We start from the raw sequence: 25,666 nt of genomic DNA on the forward strand, positions 1-25,666 counted from the left end.
ACCAGATCTTTGGTGGGTTCATCCGGCCAACAATCATGCAAGAGTTTCTCGGAAAAGGGGAAATTCCATGCCTTGCTGAGGTTTGTTCTGTCTGGCTTTGTGATCATCTAGACTATTCAGTCTGGCATGATCCGTTGCGCATCAGCCGATTTGATCGCTTTCAAGCATCGGGATTTGATTATAATGCAAACGAAGCGAGCCCAAATCCAAGCGCTTCCGCTCCCGGTATTCCCAATAGCACCGAACACCAGCTCTGGTGGAAACTTATCTCCAGTACAAAGTGACCACCCCTTACTCCAGGTTATCATGAAGCCGCTGGAGCAGGAACCTGCTTCACAACACACACCTCGAGTACACGCAGAGTATAAACGGAACTCGCAAAGCGACACGGACAGAAAAACCTGACACAGCATTTAAATTCTTTATAGGGATGCCGATGCGGGCCTGAGAAGCCGACCCCTGGACAACCGAAAGACTTGTAAGCAAAACGCTCGACTTCAACAAAATGGCAACATGCAACGGTGTGTCCTCGCAAACAGTCAAGTCCGGATTAATCTCAGATATGTCGGGAAACAGCTGTCGTATGACAGAATGGTACCTAGGCATCCCCTACGTATGCCTTACGGACTACCGGCTTTTTACAGCCTTGCATCTTTCCCGGTTCTTGCGACATTTTTCTATGATGTCCAGCTCAGGCAAGGACGTGCTTGCTTGAACTAGTCAGTCCTGATTACAGACATGCAAAAGAGAAGACACGGAGCATTCAATACTGGTATGATCTGGAACATGACGATATCGACCCTTGAAAGGGCAGTTCTCCACGACGTCTACCAGAGGGCGCATTACGATAGCCGTCAGTGTAGGGCCCATGGGACATACTAGGTTGCGGATGTACTACAAAAGTGCAACTTGGCCGCACATTTCCAGACGGCCCACAAAACAGGGACGCCAGATCCTGACAGTTTCTGGTCAGTGTGAAACCGCCGGTGCCGAGAATTGATGATTATGTTGGAATTGGATTCACCGTCCCACGCGATGCAAACTAATCGGTCTATTTACTCTATCCAGAAGCAAACCATGTCGACATTTGAGGCATAGCCTCGAGTTCAATGAAACCAGGTCCAGGAAATAGAAGTCCCCGGTTGTTGTCTCGTGTATTCAGCGAGCTAGCGTGACGCAACCTGCTCTGTAAGCAATACGCCATCATGCAGCTACTGCACTTGCTGTTCAGGTGTTTCTAGGCCTACCCTGTATGGCCTCTTTGCTCTACCTGTACCCTTCAGGACATGCCTGCGTACTAAAAGAAGCACGGCATCGAGTATCTGGTTGAATGGTCGACCGCATGCTGTGACTATCTCATTGTTTCGAAACGGTAGTCATTGAAGAAAAGTATGAGAATTTCAAGTATCTCATTATTGACGAGAAGTTGATGATGGGCCCAGAGATGCTTTCATAGAAAGCAGAGGGAGAGAAAATCTACCAAGGCAAGAGGAAGCAACAGACTCGGATCCCTCTCATAGTGTTATTGGACTTAGAGATGCCGTCAAATTTGCCCAGTTGGCTAGGCATGAAACCGTTCTTTTTCAGATCTACATAGCCTCCCCCAAGAATAAATACAATTCTCGAGCACGTTCGGACAGAATTTTCATGATCTTTCCTTCGCTTGCGCTCAAGACTTTAAATAGGTAGATGATTGTAAAATAGACCGATCAATTGACAGCACCGTCTATCAACACATTTATCGTACAGAAAAGGATCGAAAAATCGACCTCAGACAAAATGGTATTCGATGCGAAGAGGTTCAGCAATAACATCAAAAACGTCTGAAAAGACAGATAGCAATACAAACAAGATATTAGAGTAAGATATATGAGACAGACAAAAAGAAAAAGGGGTAACAAATGAGGAAAAAAAATAAAACAATAAAGGGGGAGGAGCCAGTATGCGAAACTCAAAGCACAAAGAAGCACAGCAAGGAAAATCCAGAAAACGATCAGAAACAAACCCAGATACCAACCAGACACCGCACCATAGGATCTCCAAGAAGAAAAATCCCAGTCCCTTATTCCCAAATCCAATAACAATGTTGACCCATATGAATATCCCCAGTCCCGCGCTCTATCTATGCTGTTTCCTCGTCTGGTCGTGTCTCGGTAAGCCATGTCATCCGCACGCAAGCAGTCCAACAAAAGAAAAGGGGCGAAGGCAGTTGGGGGTTGGAGGGGAAGGAGGATGACAACTCCCGATGTGATGAGTAAATGTAAGGAAAAAATTCAAAAAGGGTTCCCAGTTTGCAACACGGATAGTCCCGACTCCGTTAATAGATACAGGTTAAGGAAATTGAAAATGCGATGATAAAATAGAGCAACGTCACAAAGGGGGAAACGGTGGAAAAACTTTGGAAATAGCTTTATTTCCATGGGAATCAGGAAACGATGCAATGATAACGATTTCAAAAACAAAGGAGATGTTGTTTGGATATTTTCTTATCCGAGACGTGAAACTTCGATTTGAACTCGCTTCATACCGGTGTAGACCAGCCATGGTCGCCCATTCGGGGCTTGGTCTCGTAGTTGTCCGGCTCGGTGCTGCCAGGTCGACGGATGGTCGAGTTGGGGAAGTACATGTGAGGCGGCATCGAGGTCGGATAGGCTGGACCAGTCGGCTCCGGGTAGGTGAAGTCATTGGCAGATCCCGGAGAGGGCATGCTGCCGTGGGAAGGCGAAGCCCATCCCAGACTGGTCATGTGCGGGCTACCGTTGACACTGTTGGGTCTATGGTCATTGTTGGCCGGCGGCTCGAGCGGCTGGGGAGGGGCATAAGGATGCGAGGTCATTGGCGGACGACCGTGGGGCGCGCTGCCAAAGCTCGAAAGCGAAGGGGAAGTCGCAGTCGGCGAAGCACGAGGGCTACCCTGGGAGAAGTCTCCACGGACATGAGGGGGAATAGGCCCACTACCCATGTAGTAGTCGCCAGCTGAGCGATGCATGGTCAGCGGGGGGAGGTCGCCGCCGGGCGACATCGAAGCATGTTGGGCAGGAGATGGAGTCGAATGAATAGAAGCTTGATCAGGGAACATGCCATCCGGCCCCCGCCGTTCCTTATTCTGGCGCAAGTTGGCCTCTGTCTCTGCCGCGGCCTCCTCAATGGTACCAGTGTGGTGGTTTTGATGGCGAGTCAAGGTTGTACGGCGTGTGAAGGTCTTTTGGCAGTTGGCGTACGGACACTTGTAAGGCCGCTTTCCGGAATGGATACGACGATGTCTGGCGAGTGATGAGGAGTCACTGAAGGGCTGTATGGGTAAATTAGCAACGAAATTTTGAGGCAGAGGGTTTACTCCGCAACAACATACCTTGCCGCAGCGCTCACACATGTGAGGCTTCTCTCCCGTGTGAACTCGCGAATGCACCGTCAAGGCTGAGCGTTGAATGAATTGCTTCCCGCAGCCAGGCCAGTCACAGGCATGCGGTCGAATTCCAGTGTGAATGCGCTCTGTGAGCGGAGGTCGTTAGAAAAATTAATCGATATCCTGCAGCATTACTATGTACGTACCGTGTCGCGCAAGGTCACTGCGGCGAGCGAAGCCTTTCTGGCACGTTTTGCAGTGGAAGGTCTTGGGCGGCGCATCCGCACTTGATCTCCCTGTAGGCACCGGTGCCTGCTGCATCTGCGGATCACCGGCATATCCGCCAGGGACATAGCCCATGTTCCGAGGAGTGGTGCCGGGGGGTTGGCCATAGTAAAAGGGCTCAGCGAGTCCCTGTTCCATCTGGACGTGTGGGGGGTGAGGTGGGTACGCGTTGACAGGGTCGTCCACAGCACCCGGCTCGGTCTTCATGGCGGGTTGGCTCAGCTGTGAGTTTTGCAGGTATTGTTGGTGTAATTGTGCTTCTGCGGCGGCAGCTGCGGCGGCAGAGTTCTTGCGGTTCAAGATGGTCGTGAAGTCCATGACCCGATCCAGCGATCAGCGTATAGACCGTGGCCGAGGACAGCTCGGGAAGCTTCCTGTCCTCTGACGATGGCAACACGGGCTGCGCCTACTTATTCGATGTTGCGGTGAAGAATGAGGCGGTGGTCCAATTCCATACACTGGAATGCCGGGTTACGCAGTGTCCTTTGTCTTTGTCTGAGTCTGCTCGGGGCGCCTCAAGGCTGGAATCTCGTGCTGACGTTGGGGTCCGAATGAAAGACCGTGGGGGAAGGCCTCGTATTTGCGTACGTCTGCGCTCGAATTCGATTCGAGATGCGCAACTCAGATCGAGGAAATTCGCAGCTGGAGGATCCGGCTAGGGGCAGAGGGGTGTGATTGGAGATTTGGTTGTCGTGAGGAGAGGACGAGTGAGAGAAGTACCAGTAGGGTTTCTGTTGGAAATGGGATGTGTCAGCTGTGAATCCTGCATGCGTTTGTTTTATCAGGCTTGCGCGTTTATCGCCGGATGTCGAGGCCGCTTGTCTTAGCTCGTCTCGGTTCTTGACCGCGCAGTCCTTCCGGGCTTCCGCCGCGCCAGGCTCCAGCATGACCACTGAGGACAGTAAAATCTCGAAAGGCGCAGGTCGAGAGACTCGCAGTCCATCCGGCTTGATGCTGAATCCAAGCGAAGCGCGCTCGGTGGAAGAAAGGGGCCCGTCAAAAAAAAAAAAGACGTCGGACGCAGGGCATCGCGGTGACGAGGAAAAGCGCGGTGTAGATCACAGAGGACGGGTTAGAAACGCACCTTATACGCGCCACAGACGAGCGAGAGATGTCAGCAGTAATCCTGGCTGGGTTCAGAGGACGCGAAAGTTGTGTCGAGGCGGAAGTCGGAGTCGGAGGGAAATCGCGAAAACAAAGTCGGTAGGAACCGAGTGGATGCCCGAGTCAGGTAGTTAGGTTGGTAGGGCAGGTGTTAGGTAGAAGCAGGAGTGGGTAGGAGTAGGCGTCGGGAGGGATGGTCGGTGTAAGGTCGAAGTGGGAGTGTGATGGTGTATGTTAGCAGTAAAGTAGGGTGTGTAGTAATCGCGGCAGTAACCGCAGGGAGTGATGGTTATTTAGGTGTGGTAGGTGCCACTTTCGCTCGACTACATCATTATTTACTGCCCCCACTTAGGGAGTTGTTCTGGAAATTGAATTCTGCGATCGCTTCCCTTCTTTTTATGGGGTTGAGATGTGCGCGCATCTATTTTTTTCTTTTTTTGGTGCTGTTCAACAGCGTCATATACACGCGCTGCTCCCCGTACTTTTTCTGCCTCTCTCAATCTCACCTTCTCGACTCTCTCTCTGCATTCTCCATCCACCACCTCCTGTTCTCCCCCTTTACGAGCACCCAAGGCTGCTATCCCTGCAGCGCAGGTCCAACTGGTTCTAGTTCCCCTAGTCGGATCCAGCGAATGCCGCTAGAAGGAAACCTGGCCGCGCCAGAAGCCCCCCGTCAGCAAGTCGGCTCCACAACGTGCATTTTCCCCCGTCCCTGCGGCCGCGCGAAAGATGTGGATACGAGATAGCGACGCCGATCTGAATCAGAATTTATTTTAATCATTTTCTCTCGTCCTTTTCTACTGTTACGCTTTCCGGAAGATGCTCCCCGATGCCCTGCGCCCCCCGCTCTCCCCCAATCGTGGCGACGGTGGCTAGCAAGCACATCTTCCAGTCCCTCGATCCCTAGTGCGAAACGACTACCAGTGGCTACGGCACTGCACCACGTCCCTCCAGTAGGCAATGACGCAAGTTGCAGAGCATGGGTGATCGGGCAGCGGTGGAGCCCTCGATGGGAAAAAGCAACCACTCCAAGCCTGCCTGCAGACCTACCTGCATGAAAGGGGGAAAGTGCCTGTATCAGGCTCCGACTCTTCTGTCAAAAAGCAACGTGTATCCGGACCCCCGGAACCTCCTTTTTGGCAGTGCGCACGAATGAGCGAAAAGGGGGGATGATCGAAAACGGGTCAAGTCGGTGGACATGATGACATGCATGTCTCTCCTGGCTAATGGTGCGACACGACGTCCCTAACGATTATGCAACTGGACGGCGAAGCAGGCAGATCTTCAGATGCGGGAGTCCTGTGAACAGAGAGATTTGCCTCACCATCTCGATAGTCTGTTTCCCACCCTCCCACTATTGCTAGCCGACACCGACGGTGGAAGGCTAAATCCATCCTTCCCGTACGTGCTACTCCGTACGGAGTAGATGATTTCCTTCTAGAAGGTTTCGATGGGCCCCCCTTTGTCTTCCCTGCAAATCTACACGGGACACAATGTGGCTCCTGACACGTCGTCGTGAAACGGGAAGCAACGAACGTCGTGGATGTGCGGTGGACGGCGCAGTGATGCTCGTTCTCAACTTCCCGGACCATCGTGCAACCCCCTCTCCCATCCCCTTCCCTTCTCCTCATTCCGAGACCGTACGTGCATCCAGATGGACTTCTGGTCTTGCGACAGTCCGTGACCAACAAGCCCTGTGAGATTTCCTGACGATCCATTTCCCAAGTGGAACCCCCTCGGTAATTAAACCCCATCTCGTCCATCCCCCTTTTCCTTTCCGGGGGAGCGACGCTAGAGGGCGCCGGCCGGTTCAGCCTCCAAAGATCCACTTCACTGCCACACAGACGGGACGGAGGGCTGAAGGATGACTCTGGATTGGTCCCGCCAAGCCTTTTACTGACCTTCTGGAAGGCCACCAGAAGGATTTCGAAGCTCCATGGAAGGAGAAGGGAAGGGCAAGGAGGCCCCTCCTTGCAGGCCGTTTGCTTGTCGCCCCATCCTGCACAGATGCGATGCGCGGGCCCGAGCCCTACCTACGACGGAGTACGGTGCACATCGTTGCGGATCCCAGTCCGACACCCTCGGGATATGTCGAGACCTCCGGACCATACAGAATCACCATGGACATCCGGGGCCTTCCACGACCTCTCCATCCGGGTCGGATTGACGCGCCGTCAAAAAGGGGGTAAAGGAAAAGGGGAGGAGGGGAGGAGAAAGTTCTCGTTGGTTGGGCACCGGGACAACCACTCCAGTTTATTGGCCCAGCCTCCTTGGACACTTCCTACTCTTTGTCGTGATCAACTTCACCCCCTCACCATGCACCCCCTGACAACCGTTGCGCCGGCACTAGGGGATTGGCCAGCTACAGACCTCCCTCTCCCCCGTCTTGCGGAGGCATGCGGAGATTTGTTGCCTCCCGCTTGCCGACACAGAATCAAAGCTTCCGTACACAAGAACAAAAACCTGGTCTCGAAAATCAGGCGAAACAATAATATGGCATATAATCCGCGTCGCGCAGCACCAGAAGCCCAGCCAGCAACTGAGTGACGCTGAAATTCGCCGGGCACTAAGGTGACCTAAGGTGACTCGTCTGCCCGCTGCGGCTCTCGATTGGCCATGCTGCACGGGGCAATGCCCACATGGTTGTGACTGAGACGTGGCTTGGTGCATCAAATTCCGCGCTAGTCTCCATATTTCTATTAGTAGAACAGGAAATTTACCCCTGGATATGCGTGGCACAACAATGGCCTTGTTCGATTCCCTGCAATCACTCTGCTCGGGATTTGTCCTGTTGCTTGTGATTGCGTCGACTGCTCGCAAGACGTAACCTCATCCTATACAGCCCTGGTTGCTACGCCCTGACCGCCAGACCGTTGCCGCGCTTGGACCAAAACATGATGTCACTGGGGAAATCGTGCACTGGCCCACGCGGTTCATCATGGGACCCATCCAGCATCTAATAGTTCGAATCGATTCCCCCATCGATCAACCCTTGTTCATTTCGCTTGTCCGGGTAGTTTGGAGAAATAAAATAAGAAGCAAAAAATATGCAAGGTCCTCGCGCAGAAAAACAGGGACAGAGCAAAGGTACGTGGAGTGCGTCCGGCGTCCGGCGCGGATCAGGCGATTGCATCAAGACGAAAAAAAGCAATCTACAAGGCTACTCTTAGTGTTGCGCCGTTGCGCAGAGACAAAATACCACCGTATAATCTCAGCCACCTATTTCCCGTCGCCTGTGGCGTCTGATCACAAAATCAGAGTTTTATCTGATCATACTTGCTTTTTTTCATGCTGTCACCGTGACACGGACATGCGGCACCGTTGTCTTATCAACCATGGAATTGCCGTGTCATCTTGCCGGTCAGGGAACTATGACAGGGGGTCGGGATGCTCTTTGCCGACGATCATCGGAGTCGGCATGTCCTGGCGGATCGAGCGGATCGGATCATGATTCACTTGCTCGCAGCCAGTACGTACCACTAATCTATAGGGAGTATGGATCAAGAGGAATGAGACAAATGGCACATATCGCACCAAGTGGGCTTGGGCATGCTCGGATTTGGGAGATCACGCATTGCGGGGACCATTGTTCGGAAATTAAATTTTCGATCGAAATCGCTTAATGTGCGAGATCTAGATGATTTCCAGCGCTAGCGGCATAGAGCGCCTTTCTCCGTTTTGGGATTGAGTTTGTCTCTGTCTTGCACTACCTACAGGTAGAAAGCGAAGTTTGAATGGCCTCGTTTTTGGTCGTGGTGTCCTCAAATTGATAGTCTCAGGTTACTGGTTCGAAGTGTCCTGGGTGTCGTTTCCGCGTCGATTATGATCTTCCGATCAAAGTATATTCCAGTGAAGATCTTGGAATCAACTATTTCAGGGGTGATTTGACGTTTCTAACGATTCTATCAGGAGGGGGCTTCTATTCGTCCGGCTTTTGGGTATCATGTCATACACTAACGTCTTATCGATCAAGTTTGATCGTCAGAGGGATCTACGTTGGAATACCTGGCATCATCCTAACCCCCATACCGACTCTATGACGGGTGCTCCAAGTGCTCAAACATACATCCTGCTGTTAGGCTAATTACGAAGCACAAACTGATACCGATGCAGGTTCAATCCAGTGGCCGAAGTGTTGATGTATCATATAATGAGGGTGTCATCAATGTACACCCACAGATTATCACATGCTGTGCGCAGCAAAACGTTTCATTCGGTTGAATTGGCCCGTTGCGTCCCAGTTCGATCTCGAGTAAACTATGTGACCGTGCTCGTTCTCTTAGGAGTTCCCTGGTGCATACCTAATGCCTCCCGTCACCTCAAAGTGCAGTCAGTATCTATGTGTTCAGAAGAATGTGAAATTAAACCGGTGCAGTAGCTAAGTATAGGAGAATACATGTGAAGCGTTGAGGTTCTATCATGACTTCCTGGGCTACTGCACGATTCCAGCACCCGTGCTTGTACCAAACTATATTCTTCATGGCCATTGATCATAATCCCAATCTCAAATCATTTTATGCTGGAGGCTGGGCTTCTCGCACACATTACCAACCCAGGTAAGCATATTAGACCACGTTTGACCGCCCATGGCTGTGAGAGTCGGTTTACCAACGCTGTGTAAGAACGTCTCTCGCGTGGTTAGTGTGTGCCTTGCATTAAACGTTGCATCCGATAATAAGACCAACGCGTGATGGGAAGGAGGCTGATTTTCGAGTTTGAATTTGCCATCTGTCTTGGATTGTTCAGTCATGTTCCAGGATCAGCAAGGATCTCGCTGCTATCCCAACCTCCGACTATCCGCACGGACAGAATCAACGTGTGACAACAGGTAACACAATCCTCTACAGGAAAACGAAGAACGGGAAATTACATGCTGAAGCTACTGCAACGCAACTGCGTATATTCCATGTCACATTAGGGTGCATCATCCCCAGGGCATTATAAAGGTGTATCACCAATCTATAAACAAGAATCCCATGCAAAGTACCAAGATCAAGCGCCGGATTGGATGAGGCGGGGGAAGGGCGATAGTCAAAGAGTCTGCACCAATTGCAGCTCATTGCTTCTTATATAAACCCCGATATGAACCCCCGAAGTCGGGGGAGCCAATGCAAAAAGCCATATAAAAAGTAGGAAAGACAGCAGAATAGATCATCACCTCTTTCGCCACGACAGTTCCAAGACTTGGTCACCCGCTTTGTCGCGCTGGATGTACCACTGTGTAACGCGGCCGTTGGGCTCGATCACGGCGTCTTCTAGCTGGAAGCTAATCTTGTCATCGTCCTTGCGGCGGAGGGGCCCGAGTTCGTGGAGGTAGGATTCGTCGGTTGCGCCGTTGTGCGGTTCCCAGGTCATTTCCATGGTAATGTCGCCCGGGTCGAGGGGTAGGCTATATTGGATGACGGAGAAACCGTTGGTCAGGATCCATTCATCGCTGAACTGCCACTGGCGCAGGAGGACGTCTTCGCCGAAGGCTTCGGATATCACGCTCAGTTTGGGCATGTCGGCGGTGAACCAGGACTTCCAGTGGTGCACAGACAGAGGCGGTTCCCGGCCCGCCTCGAAGAAGCCCGAGGCGTCCTTCATCAGATCCAGCTGGTGGAGGCGGTGGTCCACGGTCAGGCGGGTCGTGGTGTACTGGTAGATGCAATTGGCGATTCGGCGGTCACCGGTGAATGTCATCTGCTCGCACTCGTCATACACGGTGCCCAGATCGGATAACAGTGGTCGCGACATGAAGACGCCAGCGCCTCCGAACGCGATCAGTCCGAATACGGCGATCTGAGGTATACCCTCTGATAAACCGCCGATATACATGGGTTTGGTGTCGTCGTAATGGCCCAACGCGTCGACCAACGCGGGCATGGAGAGGAAGAAGGTGTCGTCGTCGATGATGCAACCCCACCGGGTCTGCTCGCGCATGTTGCTCTCCAGGATCGGGATAAGAGCGAAGTACCGGTGCAAGTAGTCGTCCTCGGATTCCGTGATGAACAGGTTGATCCCCAAATTCTCCGCCTTGACCTTGACCTGCTGGATCGACTTTCCTTTGGTCTCATCCGGCTCAATCAGCGCAAAGATACGAGCCCGCGAGTACCCAGCCCAGTGTGCAAATTGATCCAGGGACTCGTTCAACCGAGATACCGTCGTCGCCACGCCGAAGTCGATATGCGATGCGTCGGTCGACTTTGGTCGCGGGGGAATCTGGAGCGTGAGCGGCTTGCTGACCGAGCAGCCATCCTGCAATGCTCCCTGCTCGCTGTTCCCGGGGGCCTTCAACTTTGCATCCCACAGCGGCTCCTCGACCTTCTGCTTCAGCGGGAGCGGTTCCGGGTTGACGTCCACCACAATTTCCCGGCGGGTATAGTCCGCCAACTTCTTGATGTTCAGGCGGTGCAACATGTCGACATCCGGGTCACATTGCACTTGCGGCGAGATGGTGATATTGGAGGTGGCGCGCATCGGGGCCGTGTGGTGCTTCGGTGACGGCCAGAGCAGGGCGGCGAAACCAGCGACGGCAATGAAGACGACAACGAAGCGGAGCATCTTCTTCCACGCCCATGAAGCCGGGATGGCCCCATCCCGATTGAAGAGCATTATCAAGTTCCTAGTAAAGATATTCGGTTTTTGGGGGAGGGCAGGTCTATCGTGCCCGGCGGTTCCTATGTACTCGTCGCAAGGTCACCTGGTGAGCATGCGCATTGCGCAGACGTGCGCCGGTAGGACTCGAACAATCAAAAGGCCCACGTGGGGAGGACGGACCGCGGCGAGGAAGGTATGTACACCGTGGGGAAGGTGAGGAGGAAAAAACGCAGATTTGTACGGAGAAGCGAGACGGGAGAGCGAGGGCCGATCATGGTTCCGTGGGACTCGAAAGAGGCAAGGCCGCGTCCAGGGGCATGACGTGAGGTCACGTGTTGCATTGCTACTCCTGTACGAGAGGCCCTGAAAGGCACCGTTTTGACCCCGAGGCATTGGTTGAGTGGGTGAGACGGGGCTCTTTTGCCTTGGTTTGGCTCCGCCGTCGCTCGTAACGCAGCCTGCGACGCCCGGTAGCGCAGCCCAGCGGCCGCAGCGTGGCTGTTCATGCAGCACCTTGAGGAAAGCTGCTCACAAACGCGGCCGATGCCAAGCCCGGCCGCCAACGCTTGCTTTTCTCACTCGTCGTCCGCCCGCCGCTCAGCTCCACGTCCGCGCGTCGCCCTGCCCGGTTGCAGTCCCTGAGCATCCACTCCATACTACCGGAGCCCAGCCAAGCTGGTACCCTGCTGAGATCCCCGCAAGATCCTAGTTGCCGCTTAACATGCGATATACAGCGATCAGATTCCCCGGCAAGACATTCATTCTATCTGGCATTTCTGGGCGTTTGTTCCATCTCATTCGGGCGATCCCAATGCAGATCTGCCCCTGTCGATGGCCCGCTCACCGAGCCCAACTGGGTCTCGAGAGATTCTAATCCCCCTTGGTTTTAGTCGCAGGGCTGATCGTCCAAGACTTTCAGGGTCCAACCGAGGGGCTCGGCACCCGCTCCCGGAGTCAATCCCAACATACCACCACCGTCATGAACGAAGTACACTTGGACAGTGTACGTACTCCAGATTTGATCAAGATTTCTTGAGATCTGGGGGAATCAATTTGGCCCAAAACATCTATTCGTGACCACCCCGGGGCCGCCCCCACAGGAACGAAGCATGGAGAATGAGGAAGCCTGCTTGGCCATCTTGTAGTTTGGAGGATTACAGTTGGGGCCGGACGCCTTGGTCAAACTATTCACTAGAGCAGGGCATTTGAGATTGCCTTGCGAGGCTTCCTGAAAATAACTTCACCGACTATCATCGGTCGGTTGCCTCGAAGTAATGCCTGAGCGGTCCTGGATTCCCCTGTCCGTACCTAGCACCCACTGCTTGCTGCATTCCAATCGCTAGGTAGAAGTGGGCACGTGCCTGAGCTGACTGACTACTCTGAGACGACTTACATAACAGTGGAATGCCAAATAGCGACCTAGGAGCAATAATCAATTCATTTCGTAGGCTATGATTCCAGGAACCCCAAGCCTTACAACTATGGCATACTGCGATCCTTTGAAGTGCTCTGACCTCTCGGCCTAGCCCACGAGCGTTCTTGCTGATCCTTTGAAACGTTTCGAAGTTGCGAACCAAGCACGCCGAGCGTGGTCGCTGACATGCTAGCATAGCAGAAACATCACTACTGTGATCTTTGGGCAAACGTTGTCTTTAAAACTCCAGATAATATCAGCGATAGCGGCGTGTATCCTAAGCAGTTCAGGGCTCGGGAGTTCAGAACAATTGTTGTGACATCTAAACGTAACTTGCGAGGGTAGATCCGGGTGATAGAGAATACTAGGCTCATAATCAATAACCAGGCACGTATTCGGTGTCTGAGTCTCTTCAAGAGCAAACCAGAACTGGATAAAGCTATCGTAGAGAATAGAACAGAGGGTCATAGCGTTTCGAGGGTCGTTGATGGAGGCTTGGTCAATATTGATGGAAGGGAAGCAGTGGGTCAGGTGAGTCCACGTGATAATTTTCCTGTAGTTTTCATCTTCGTCTTTTTAGCTTGCAAGGTAGGCAGGGACTATCTGAACGCAGCTGGTGTAATCTCATCGATCCTGGGAGCCTTCAGGGAAGAAGTATCTATCGTAGACCGTACCAGTAGCCGCGACGCATCTGCCGCCGTCCCGCTCTAGACAAGTACTTGCGAGTCTTTTGTTTTGTGGCTTGGTTCTGGAGACTGGGTTGCGATGCGGTGGTTGTACTGCATCGGTGCGAGAGTGCCACTGTATAGAGACTGAGCGTAATCTCGGAATTGCGAGTCTGTGTCCAGTGACTGCAGATGATTGATGATGTTGGTTCTTCCATGCTCTGAGCAAATTTTTTTGAACGTTTCTAGGGTCTGAAAGTATCGTCCACTTTGCTGATAGGCTCGTAGTTCTTCACTCTCTGTGTCTTGGCTGTTATTGCGGCGGGGATAGCCGTGAATGGTAGGCTGGAAGTTGAAGTTTCTTGCATTCTCTTCGAGGTTATTCAGCTCGTGGATTCTACAGCTCTGTTTCCGTATGTTATTCCGTCACAGCTAAATTCAAATTCAACTGACGCAGTGCATCAGGTCACTAGGATAGAGAGTCAAGAAGTAACTAGTTAGTTAGTTAGTTGATCATTGCCTATTAGTCATGGATCACATAACCTGTCCATCTGGTCGTTCATCCGAAGCCCCCTGCCGATACTAATCTACGAGACTCGGTTGCCTTTAACTATGGAAGTGTTTGCAGATGATGGACGCCGCGGCAGCTTAAACAGAGAAGGTCCAGCTGGCAAGTATTATCCTGTAATATACACTAAACTGTATATCTGGGTGTCCGGCTATTCTTAGACCAGATCCCTGCTGCAGGTCCCGCGGTGCCGTTTCAGAGAGAGAGACCGGGTCGTAAACCCTGGCAAATCTTGATCGCGGTGTGCGCCACATTTTCAAGGGTTCCCGCTAGGTCGGACTAGCCGACGCCGGAGTTGCATAGTCTGTTTTGAGGGGAGTCTAGAACAAGCCATGGCTGTCGCGGGTAATTCGTTAGGGGTAAATTTTGCAGGAATACTTCAAATGAGTCAAACCAAATATCAATTTCTGCTATCAATTGATTGAGATGGACCAGAACTTAAACTAAACTGGGGAGATAGGCCGCAAATTTGTGTAAAACTCAACCAAAACTCGTAGAAGCACCATTACATAGCACGGGCCAAATATATATCGATTGTAACGTAACCCGTAAGCGAGTGGATCATGTAAGCCAGCGGATCACTTACCCAACTACCCAGCCACGAAAATATATATAAAATAACCACCAACCAATATATTCAATTAACACTGTTCACACACTAATTAGGGCACCTAGTTCTCTTATGCCCTATATTCCAACAATTTGAACACCTCGGCGGCGCTCTCTGATTGGCCGAATTCGCTACCGCAGCCGCCGCCGTATTGTCTATGATCTCTGCTTCAACACCATTTGCCTCCTTCTCAATACGCTCCTGAGCCTCACCAACAGTCATCCCACCATTATTAGCTATTCGCCGATTTGGTAATGCCCTTTTTCGCTTTTGGTGGGCATTTTCAGCGCGTAACCGCTCATTCTCATTGCTTACTAGAGCAACCTGATGAATTGCTTGTTCAGCGCCCTTGATTAGCTGCTGTAACGCAATCTTAGCAGGACTTGGGGGCGTATATGAGCGTTGCCGTAGTAGTGTTTTGATTGAAGAAGCCTGCCGTCGGATATCAACTGGATGAATTGGCGTGTGAGGTATGAAATCGCGGCTACTATCACTACCACGGCTGGTTGGAGGGGTTGGTGTTCGAAGCTGAATATCAAGAATATTAAGCACTCGCTGTGGCTGATATGGTATAAGTCCTGCAGCGGCGAAGCTATTTGATATCGTAGCTGGTTTATATACCTCTGTACGCGTCTGAGGATATGAGGCCAGAAAATCAAGCTTATCAATATGATTAACGCCATTTCGCATCTTAGCCTGAACGTGTTGTCCGTATAGCCGTTTCAAAACAGCAAAACAGCCAATATCGAGAGGTTGAAGTAAATGAGAAGAGTGCGGAGGCATACAGATTGGAATAATCTGGTTTTGCTGGCAAATATCGTCGAATTGAGGTGTAACATGGCTTCCGTGGCCATCCATCACTAATAGCCGCCATACCCCATGTCGACAGTTGGTAGTATGCGGAATAAAGTGTTTTTCAAGCCAAGCAAGACCAATTTGATCCGTAGTCCAGCCATTTGCACTAACTTCAAAGCGCCAGTCTCTTGGCGGAGTAGTAAACCACGCTGAGTTGAAGTTTTTGCCTTTAAAGATAATAGTCGGCGGGAGAACATTAGATCGGTTAATACACTCGATCGCTGTAACCCACTCTCGATTACCTGGCTGCATAAGCTTCCTTTTGCCGTAGTATTCAGCACGTGTGACTACACGTGAAGTGCTTGCTAGGCCCATTGCGAAGCCAGTTTCGTCAAAATTCCAGATATCATTCTCATGAATACCATATTGAATAATGACCTGTCGGAATCGATCAAACCACTCTTGTATAATCTTCGGATCCTCACATAACGCGCGTTTGTAGTCATATCGACGTGAAAAGCGTGTTTTGAGCTCAGGGCAGCGTTGGATATAGTTATATACCCATTTACTACCAACCGACTGAGGCGTGCGTTCTCCACGTTTTAAGAGCAGTATATTGGCCATTTCTCGCACCATATCTTGCCTAGGCGCAACACCACGTGAATCCAGCGAAATTATCCATTTTTGAAGCGATTCCTCTTCCAATTGGGTTAATTTGTGGTTGTTGGCGCGTGTGGTAGAGCGAAACGCGCCTCCTTTCATACGGCGTTGTAGTGTGGTATATGGAACGTCGAATTGCTTCGCTGCTTCGCGAATAGAAGTAATTTCGTCATTTTTGAGAGCTTGTATAGCAAGTAGGATTCGGCCTTCCTGCTCAGTCGAATTTTGTTGAGATTGAGTGCGAATTGGTGGCATGGTATGTGGTTGAATAGGACGCGTTGCAGAACGCGGTCGGAAATTGGGCGGGTGATCCGCTCGCTTACATGATCCACTCGCTTACGGGTTACGTTAGTACCGATCAGTCGAATTCCATTTCCCCCACGTTCTACCTTTTGCGCGATGATTTTCCGGAATTGAAGGCGAATGTCGCCCAATACTACAGAAAATAAAGAAGCAAGCTATTAATTATCTCAATTAAAACCAACCCCTGAATGCTCAGGCGACTAGTTAACTAGTTAGTTAACTACATGTACGGAAACGATTATATAATCAAACACGTGATACTACGGCAGGGCACTCGGCCTAGTGCGCAGCATTGCCCGATGGGGAAGGATTGATTCCGCACACTCTGGTCTTGCGGAGGTGGATATCAACCCGGGGTTCTTAATTGTCCCCCATTCCCCGACATCAACACCACAGCTACCGTCTGAAATACGATCCTTCCCGCACCGAATTACCCCAATACCCGCATTCTTTGCGCAACCCAGCCATGGTTGCGCAATCGCTGAGCTCGCTCTTGCAGCGGTCGACGATTGACGATCATGAGGAGGTGCTCCATTCCTGCGAAGCGGCCCTCGCCAACTCCAGATCCGACGTGAACGCCCAGTACATCAAGACAATTGCGCTACTGAAGCTTGACCGCTACGGGGAAGCTCTCCGTGTGATTGAGGATGGTGGCGACGCTCTGAAGAAGAGGGCCAGCTTGGAATACGCTTATTCGCTGTACAAGGTCGGACAATTGGACCAGGCACTGGATACTTTGACGAAGTCGTCTGGTGGCCGAGGTGCGCAGCACCTGGAAGCCCAAGTGGTATGATAATAAGTTTCCGAGCCTGTGGAATGTTGTGCAATCGCTAATGTTTCTTGTATAGAGCTACCGTGCTGAGCAGTTCCGCCGTGCCGCCGGTCTTTACGAACAACTGTCCCAAGATAAGGAGGCGCACCGTCACGAGGAAAATGACCTGAGCATCAACTCGTGGGCCACCGATGCCCAGCTCCAGTGGAAAGGAGAGTCGCAATATGTGCGCCACGAGCGGCCTTCGAGAGAGGATCTGGAATCGTTCGAAACTACATTTAACGCGGCTTGTTTGACCATTGCTAAGGGAGCCCTGCCGCAAGGCGAGGTCCTGCTTAACAGAGCGAAGAGTAAGTTATTTGAACGCCATCACAGGCTCAAAGCCTGTGCTGACAAAAGTCTAGATATTTGCCAGACGTCGGAAGATCTCACGCCCGAAGAACGAGCTGCAGAGCTGCTTCCTATTACGGTACAAAATCTCTACGTTTTGATTCGTTTGGGCAAGACCGAAGAGGCCGAGGCTCTTCTCAAGGAAATCTCCGTGGACAAGTAAGTTCACCGTCATCCTATTATGGGGGACCTGTATGCTGACCTTAATTTAGCATTCCCGAACTCTCTACCAAGAAGATTGCACAGAACAATATCGTACTGGCCCGTCAGACTGCTACCAACCCCTTCATTCTCTACAAGTCTCTCAACTCAACACCCGATCCCACCAACAACGACCGCTTGTTCGATTTCCAGGCCAATGCTCTGCTGGGCAACTCGCACGCGGCAGACCTTCTTGTTCAGAAGTATGATGGCATGATTCGGTCAACGGCGAAGGCTCTCTCCAAGAGCCCTTGCCCGTCTACCGAGGCCAGCACAAATCTCCAAGCTGTGTACAACGCAGCTGGCCACGCACAGGGCCAAGATGGCGCAAAGGCACTGAAGAAGATCCTTCCCTTGCTGGAGCGACGACCCAAGGACATCGGTCTTCTTTTGACTGTTGTCCAGCTCCATGTCAACGCTGGCAACACAACATCCGCCATCACAGTCATGGAGCGCTCGCTCCGCAGCCTGGAAGAGTCCATTTCCGAAGCCGATCAGGATGCCCGCTTTAACCCGGGCCTCCTCAGCGCTCTTATCTCGCTGTACCAGCTCGAGGGTCGAAAGCTCCAGATCCGTTCCACCCTCAAAGCGGCCGCTTCATACTGGCAGAAGAAGCCCGAGGCCCCGGCCTCTCTCCTGCAGGCCGCCGCAACCTCCCTGCTTCACTCCGACGACAAGTCCGACCTGGCCAAAGCAGGCGACATCTTCCGCTCGCTTCACCAACAGGACCCCGCAGACCAGGTCGCCATCGCAGGCTACGTTGCATCGCAAGCTACGCTGGACTACTCGCAAGTGGAATCGCAGCTCGACCGCCTCCCATCGGTCAGTGACCTTACCGCCGACGTCGACGTCTCTGTCCTGGAATCAGCCGGTATCATGCCTTCGGCTTCACTCGCCGCGGCTGCCTTTGCAAAGGCCCGCAAGCGCACTGCAGCCGACAAGGAAGGCGGCGCCACCAAGCGCGTGCGTCATTCCCGTATGCCGAAGAACTACGATGAGGCGAAGAAGCCTGACCCTGAGCGATGGCTGCCTCTGCGTGACCGCTCCTCTTACCGACCCAAGGGTAAGAAGGGCAAGCAACGTGCTGCGGAGCGGACTCAGGGTGGTGTTGTCAATGAGAGTCTGGATAGCTCTCAGCAGAAGGCTTCTGCTGCTGGTGGTGGTGGTGGTGGATCTAGCAACAAGAATAAGAAGAAGAAGGGCAAGCGGTAATGGACTGCGCTGTTGTTGCTGGGTTGGATGGAGAACTAGATGTTATGATTGCATACCCTGAGGTAGATGATGCTAGGCTCTAGAGCCTATGAATACCAATATGAAGGATTTTGACATGAAATTTGAATCAGTGAAGATCAATAGAATGGTTACAGTGCCGACGCTTATTTGATATTAGTCGTGACTGGTCGTAGAAATGGAACTCCGAGTCACATCACTATATTAGCAGTTCTTGGGTTCCGGGCATTTAGCACGGAGTTGAAACTGTGAACACTCACAGAAACAACAATAACGTAGTTGGCAATCGCTATAAAAGCTGCTTTAAGAGCTGTTTGCAGAACTGAAAAGCTACTCTCACTAGTAGATTTAATTGTCTTAAGTAGTTGGACGGGAGGGAAAGGGGAGGGAGTCTTGTCCTCAACAAGGAAAAAGTAATTAGAAAAAATGTAGAAGATACTGGCGGAATCAAACCGGCGGATTCTCATGAGCAGAAAAGTATTTCCGCAAATAACGCGCACCTCGACATTGCTGCCTTGTCGTGGCAGATACATCCGCCTCCAGGATAGTCTCAATTTGCATTGTTGTATACCAGCTTCAAGCCAGTGCCACAGTCTCAAAAGCCCCTAGAACCCTTTGAAAGGTCATGTATACTATAGAGAACAGTTGAAATAATCGTAGATCTAATTTATAGCAGAAAGTATTATGTAGAAGTGGTCAAGATAACTTCCTTTTTACAGGAGGCTACGATAGCCTCATATTTATTCCAATAAAAGTTCGAAGGGACTATAGTCGAATGGTAAGTAGTCCCGGTTCTGGTATCTCGTGCTACGTACGGCACTATGGTCGAGTGGTTCGCACGTCGCTGGACATCGCATCTACGCTTCCACATACATCTGTATCCAATGGTACTCGCGGGGAATACTCGCTATTGCTTATGTCCAGTCAGTCAGGCTCGCTGCTCATTGCACCGCGAGCATTTTCTTCTTTTCTTCTTCTTCTCTTTCTTTTTTTCCCCCCTCTGTGTTCTTTTTTGCCTTGTGCTTCCTCTCTGAACCCGCCACCCCTTCTCTTTTTCCTCTTCTCTTTTCCGAACAGCGATAAGCCTGATTTAGCATATTAATTTAATTAATTTAGTTATATCATTACATTCAAAGTCTACAAGGACATTTGAGGAATGTACTCACCGGTGTAGAAAGCTCGCATTCAGTCCTAGCTAAAGGGGTTTGCGCCAGGATACCATGACAACATAGTTGCACCGAATAATTCAAATTCAAAAAGAAATGCGTTCGCTTTGCGCCATACTGATGGGACAAATTCTGCTCGTGAGACGCCGAAGAAAATCCTATTGTGCGAAAGAAGAAACAAGAAGTGAAGAACCATTTTGAGCCCTGCTTGTGAATGAATAGCCTCAATTCGACCCACATGCCCCAGCACCACAATTTGGATAAATGACCCCATTTGAATAAAACTCAAGACCCAATGAAGAAAAGAAAAGAGCTTGAAAGTGATCAGCCCAGCGGCGTTCGAATTGTTCCACACTGCCGATCATAATGCTCAAAGATCATGTGAACGAGTTTGAGATCGTCCAGGGCATCCTCCGTGGTGGTCTTTGCGTCGGGTGCATCGCCCGAGACAAAGTATGAATACATCGCGCGGAATTGCTTCTCATAAGCATCTGCGGCGGTACTCGTGTAGACTGTTCGCTTCGCGCGGGGCCAGGACAAACTGTTGCAGACCCCATCACCATTCACATTGCCATCAAGACTGTGTCCATTGGTGTTGCCATTGACGGCGGCCTCGATATTTTCCGGCTTCTCCGCTTCTTCGACCACAACCGACATCACGCCCTCGCCGCATGTCGCCCCGGGGCAGGGGAAGTTGTATTCTAGACTAACTGTCTTGCCGGAACCGTAGACGGTGAGATGGGAGTCGCATCGCGGGACGGCGTCGACGCCGGCTTCGTAGAGCATTGTGAAGGTGTTTCCGTCCTCGGCGTTGTCGGTGTAGTGGAAGATTCCGCTGTAAAAGGGGTCTGTGATGGAGATGCTTGCGACGGCGTCAGGGAAGCCGAATAATTCGCGCATAAGGGAGAGGTCGTGGGCACCGCGGGTGCCGAGGAATCGGCAGAAGGCGACGCGTTCGGCTGTGAGGTCATCGACGTTGAAGATGTCGGCGAGGAGAGTGTGGAATTTGGTCGTGTTGATGATTGTGTTGGGGACTGTGAGACTTCCATTGGTATTGTTCTTACCGTTGGTATTTCCGTTCAGGCTGAGATTGAAGCCCGTACCGTTGCTGTCTCCTTTTTTGGCGGCTTTCTGATCGGGGAGCTGGAGAGGTCCGGCGATGTTTCGACACCGGGCATAGTAGATTCGGTCGATAGAGGCAACCTCCTTCTTGAAGATGTCTGTGAAGCAGGGAGCGTAGCGGCGGGCACAGCCGACGAATACCTTGGGTCCCCCCTCGACGGTCGAATTAACACTTCCCTTTTTGGTTGCTGCACGGATGCGCCGGAGTCCGTCAATACCCAGGCTAAGGGGGATCTCGACCATGACGTGTTTGCCAGCTTCCAGCGCTGCGATGGTGTGTTGTTCATGGTATTCGAACGGGAGCAGGTTGAGGACCAGGTCGACCTGCGGGTGGTTCAGGACGTCGGCGGCGGATGTAGTAGTCTCTTTAATGTTGAAGCGCTTCTGGCAGCGCTGCAGGGCCTCGCTTGAGGCATCGTGGAGGATGGTGAGCTCGAACTGGGTGGATAGGGCGTGTAGGGCTGGCAGGTGGGTGGACTCCACAGTGTCGGTGGCGCCCAAAATACCGAGCCGCAAGATCGGGGACATAGTGGCGTTGATCTGATCTCAGACCGGTCAGGGGACCGCAGACGATGATTTGATGAAGGATGCGACGGTGAAAGACGATGCAAGTGCGAGCGTGGTCAAGTCGTGGATGGGCGAAGAAAAAAGGGATGCTGAAAGGGAAGGGGGAAGTGAATCGGAGCCCGCCAACTCCTAAGTCATTCCAGGCACGGCATGCGCTGCCGTGACATCAGCGGCCTCTCATTTCCCAACGATGGGCCAGGGACAGACGTGGTTGGATGTGAGAGCTTTCCCCGGAATGCTCCCGTGGATCGAATGGCGGTCGATTTGATCTGTGCAACTAGTCGCGCGGGTGACAGGCTGTCCTATGAGTTACTACTACATAATGCGAGTATGTGATGTATACCTGGGCAGCACACTTTAAGGTCGTGGGAATGCAATTCCTCAATCTTTAGATCTAGATAAGATTTTCTAACTTACCTTAGGTGTGTTTCTAGTATGAATACCCTATCAGAGGCATTTGGAGTATACTTAAACCAAAATAAAAGCCGGTGGAGCATCCACAGTGGGCCAGGCACGCTGCACAGCCGATCGGCTCTAGCGATGTATGGCACTGCTTACTACTAAGGTCACGATAACTACTTACATTGACCTCCTACACTAGCGCAGACATCATATGATATTACTACATAGAGCAATACACTTTGCTGGTGACGAGTTACTAAGCCATAGCCGAGTCGAGTTCGCTGCCTGCCTGTTAGTGCTGACTCCTCGTGGTACAGTCTCAGTCTGCTCTTGTGCTCCACCCGCACAGCCTACGACTTCAGCCTTGCCAAATCGGGCGTGGCGCCTGACTGCGTCATCATCTTCTAAATCTTTTCTTCTTCTCGCTTTTTCCTCTCTCGTCCTCTTCGGCTTAACAGATATGGGTGTATGTATCTGCCTGACATCTGCCTTCTCCATCCCACACCCTTACTGATCGCAGCACCGCCCCAGTTCGCCTCGAAAATCGCCGCCGCCCAACAAAACCAGCCGAGCCAGACCATGTCGAGCGGCAACACCTACGGAGGCGCTCCTCCTACCGGGTACACGGGCGGTCCTCCGCCTGCACTGCGGCCTGGTGGATACGTAAGTCGATCAGTTCAAGACTCGACGTCATGGCAGAAAACAGGTGTTGACACGCAGCAACAGCAGCAGCAGCAGCAGCAACCGCCGCAGCAGTACCAGGCTTATCCCGGAACTCCTCCGCCACAAGGTGCAGCCCCAGGATCGGTAAGCTTCCTTTCGCAACACCCGTCTTGACTTTTCTTCATCGGCCCCGTGGTGTTTTCTCCTCTGCTTTTTTGTTTGTTGTGTTCGCGGGTTCGCATCCACCCCACTTCGCGACTGTCCTCGGTCTTTTGTCTCCGGTTCAACAACCAGGCACCATGTCCGGTCCCTACAACCAGCAGGGATATCCTCCGTACGGCGGCTCACCTGCTCAACCATACCAGCCTTACAACGCCCCTCCCCCCGCCGGTTCCTACAACAGACCTCCTCCGCAACAGCCCACCTACCCCGCACCGCAGCAGGCTCAGCAGGGCTATGCACGTCCACCACCGCCGCCACCCCAGGGTCAGCCCTATGGATCATCGGGATCGCCGTATCCTGGCCAGCAGCCTGTCTATCCGGGCCAACAAGCGCCATACCCTGGGCCGCCGCAGTCACCATACCCTCCAGGCCCGCATTCTCCCTATCCCGGACAGCAACCTCCATATCATACTGGACCGCAATCCCCGCATCCTGGAGCACCATCCCCGTATCCTGGACAGCAGCCACCTTATGTACATTTGAGCCCTCTTGTATCCTGACACTGCGTTGTACTTTGCCATCGTGATTGAGCGACGGAGTTTGCGTCAAGTTAATCTGAACAGGTGGCAGATGCTGACCAATTTCACAGAGCCAGGGACCTCCTTCCTACCCGCCCCAGGGCGCCCCAGCAGGCTATCCCGGTGGTCAGGGCCGTCCCGGACCATCCCAGGGACCTCCTGGAGGACAGTATGGCGCTCCTCCGCCCCAGGCTGCTCCAGTCACCCCGCAGCAGGTCAGCGCTTATCGCCAGCTGCTGATAAGCACCATCCAAGAGAAGAACCTCCAGCCGTTCTACCCACCTGAGCGTCTGGACCGACTAGTCCAGACTCTTGCCAATGACGCCCCAGCCCGACTGGCCAAGCTGACGCACGAATGGTCTGTGCCGATGGAAGTCGCAACGGATGTCATGAAGCTTTCTCTCTTCGACGTCATTCTCTACGTGGATGACAGTGGCTCAATTGAGTTTGAAGAAAAGGGACTTCGCAAGGACCAGTTGAGACAAATCCTCGGCCTCGTGGCCACCGCCGCCTCGACCTTTGACCAGGACGGCATCTCGGTGCGGTTCATGAATTCTATGGAGACCGGCGATGGTATCCGCAACGCTGACGACGTGAACAACCTCGTGAGCCGTGTCCGTTTCGCAGGACTGACGCCGTTGGGCACCAGCTTGCGAAGCAAGGTCATCGACCCAATGATCGTGGGCCCGGCCCGCGCCAACCGTCTGGACAAGCCTGTGCTGGTGATTACCATTACCGATGGACAGCCGGCCGGTGAACCCCATGGTGCCGTGGGTGATGCGATCCGTCATGCGATTGACGAGACCTCGCGGACTCGCTATGGCCGTGGCGCGGTGTCCTTCCAGTTCTCGCAGGTTGGTACGGACCAGCGAGCGCGCGAGTTCCTGGGAGACCTGGATGAGGATCCCCAGATTGGACACTTGATCGATTGCACTTCGAGTAAGTGGGATGGAAAAACATATGCTGTGATGCACAACAAAATGGTTGACTAACGACTTTTCAAACATAGACTTTGAAGTTGAGCAGGACGAGATGTCTCGCGCCAACCCGCCTGTGCACTTGACCCGTGAACTTTGGGTGCGTTACTCCTCCCTTCTCTATTATCTCTTCTAGAAGCATTTACTGATTATATTCTCTACAGTGTGCTAAGCTCATGCTCGGCGCCATTGACGCATCCTACGATACCAAGGACGAGAAAGCGTCAAGCCGCGCCGGTGGACCACCACCGCCGCAGGGCTCTTTCGGTGGGTATAACCAGCCTCCACCGGGCCCCGGTCCTGGAGGATACAGTGCTCCTCCGCCTGGCTATCCTCCGCAAGGCCAGAGCCCGCAGCCTGGCTACCCTCAACAGCCGCCGTCACAATCGCCCTATCCGCCATCGACCGGCGGCCCTGAACCGGGATATGGACAGCCACAGCCGTATGGCTATGGCGGGTCGTCGCCCCATCCCTCTGCAGGGTATCCGCCTGCTGGCGGCTACCCTCCGCCACCGCGTCGCTACTAGATGTGGGTGACGTCAGGGGCCTTTTTGCAGCCTTGGCGCGGTGCAAAGTTTGTTTGTTCTTTTTGTCTTTGCCTTCCCCACACTTTTGATACAGTTTGAGATGCAGTTGCGGCAATGGAAATGCAAATGTCACTTGAGTAGGATATCCACGATCAATCTAGTCGAAGCCTCCTGTAAACCTTGCCCTAAGGCACCTAGGCCAATTCCCTCTACTAGTAGTATGAACCGGTCTGTGCATCGCGTAATTAGCGATCGGCGCCAAGAGCCTCAGATGACCCCAATGACTGTTCCACGTGTAGCGAGGGATGGCCTACGGTAGGAGGTACCCTCCGTCCTTACTCTGAACATCTAGCCACATCATTCCCTGCATGTACATGGATACCCGGGCGCTGGTACGGGGCACAGCCTTCTGCTGCAGTGTTGCAGGTACGACAAATTAGGTTGCCACCACTGCATTTTGGGGCTATCGAAGGATCGAACGTTCTTAGGCTGTTCGCTCCACCGGACGCAGGCTGGCCACGCCGCGGTGGAATGCGGGCTGGTTGGGCCTATCCGCAGCCGTCGTATTGTGGAGGCCGGG

The 25,666-nt window shown here is 52.4% G+C and overlaps 8 protein-coding genes across 8 annotated transcripts; 4 read left to right on the forward strand and 4 right to left on the reverse strand.

Annotated features, from left to right (window-relative positions):
- Positions 1–2,521: 2,521 nt before the first annotated feature.
- Positions 2,522–3,949, reverse strand: N7532_008871 (putative C2H2 finger domain protein; the record flags this gene model as incomplete). The annotated part of the gene is made up of 3 exons (XM_056621362.1): positions 2,522–3,292; positions 3,353–3,492; positions 3,553–3,949. 3 exons carry the CDS (start codon positions 3,947–3,949, stop codon positions 2,522–2,524), a joined length of 1,308 nt encoding a protein of 435 aa, XP_056472168.1.
- A 2,279-nt stretch (positions 3,950–6,228) lies between these two features.
- Positions 6,229–6,435, forward strand: N7532_008872 (uncharacterized protein; the record flags this gene model as incomplete). The annotated part of the gene is made up of 1 exon (XM_056621363.1): positions 6,229–6,435. One exon carries the CDS (start codon positions 6,229–6,231, stop codon positions 6,433–6,435), a length of 207 nt encoding a protein of 68 aa, XP_056472169.1.
- Positions 6,436–9,889: 3,454 nt separating this feature from the next.
- On the reverse strand, positions 9,890–11,329 carry N7532_008873 (glycosyltransferase family 31 protein; the record flags this gene model as incomplete). Its single annotated transcript, XM_056621364.1, has 1 exon — positions 9,890–11,329. One exon carries the CDS (start codon positions 11,327–11,329, stop codon positions 9,890–9,892), a length of 1,440 nt encoding a protein of 479 aa, XP_056472170.1.
- A 2,106-nt stretch (positions 11,330–13,435) lies between these two features.
- Positions 13,436–13,855, reverse strand: N7532_008874 (uncharacterized protein; the record flags this gene model as incomplete). Its single annotated transcript, XM_056621365.1, has 2 exons — positions 13,436–13,798; positions 13,847–13,855. The coding sequence occupies 2 exons, from the start codon at positions 13,853–13,855 to the stop codon at positions 13,436–13,438; spliced, it is 372 nt and encodes a 123-aa protein (XP_056472171.1).
- A 2,940-nt stretch (positions 13,856–16,795) lies between these two features.
- On the forward strand, positions 16,796–18,904 carry N7532_008875 (signal recognition particle subunit SRP72; the record flags this gene model as incomplete). Its single annotated transcript, XM_056621366.1, has 4 exons — positions 16,796–17,116; positions 17,178–17,451; positions 17,506–17,650; positions 17,704–18,904. The coding sequence occupies 4 exons, from the start codon at positions 16,796–16,798 to the stop codon at positions 18,902–18,904; spliced, it is 1,941 nt and encodes a 646-aa protein (XP_056472172.1).
- Positions 18,905–20,412: 1,508 nt separating this feature from the next.
- N7532_008876 (Gfo/Idh/MocA family protein) lies at positions 20,413–21,738 on the reverse strand (the record flags this gene model as incomplete). The annotated part of the gene is made up of 1 exon (XM_056621367.1): positions 20,413–21,738. The coding sequence occupies one exon, from the start codon at positions 21,736–21,738 to the stop codon at positions 20,413–20,415; it is 1,326 nt and encodes a 441-aa protein (XP_056472173.1).
- Positions 21,739–22,758: 1,020 nt separating this feature from the next.
- On the forward strand, positions 22,759–23,016 carry N7532_008877 (uncharacterized protein; the record flags this gene model as incomplete). The annotated part of the gene is made up of 1 exon (XM_056621368.1): positions 22,759–23,016. The coding sequence occupies one exon, from the start codon at positions 22,759–22,761 to the stop codon at positions 23,014–23,016; it is 258 nt and encodes an 85-aa protein (XP_056472174.1).
- Positions 23,017–23,141: 125 nt separating this feature from the next.
- N7532_008878 (uncharacterized protein) lies at positions 23,142–25,086 on the forward strand (the record flags this gene model as incomplete). The annotated part of the gene is made up of 4 exons (XM_056621369.1): positions 23,142–23,537; positions 23,654–24,521; positions 24,592–24,659; positions 24,724–25,086. The coding sequence occupies 4 exons, from the start codon at positions 23,142–23,144 to the stop codon at positions 25,084–25,086; spliced, it is 1,695 nt and encodes a 564-aa protein (XP_056472175.1).
- Positions 25,087–25,666: the final 580 nt, after the last annotated feature.

Source organism: Penicillium argentinense, assembly GCF_028826775.1.
Source record: "Penicillium argentinense strain IBT 30761 chromosome Unknown utg000009l_segment0_segment0, whole genome shotgun sequence".
NCBI classification, from domain to species: Eukaryota; Fungi; Ascomycota; class Eurotiomycetes; order Eurotiales; family Aspergillaceae; genus Penicillium; species Penicillium argentinense.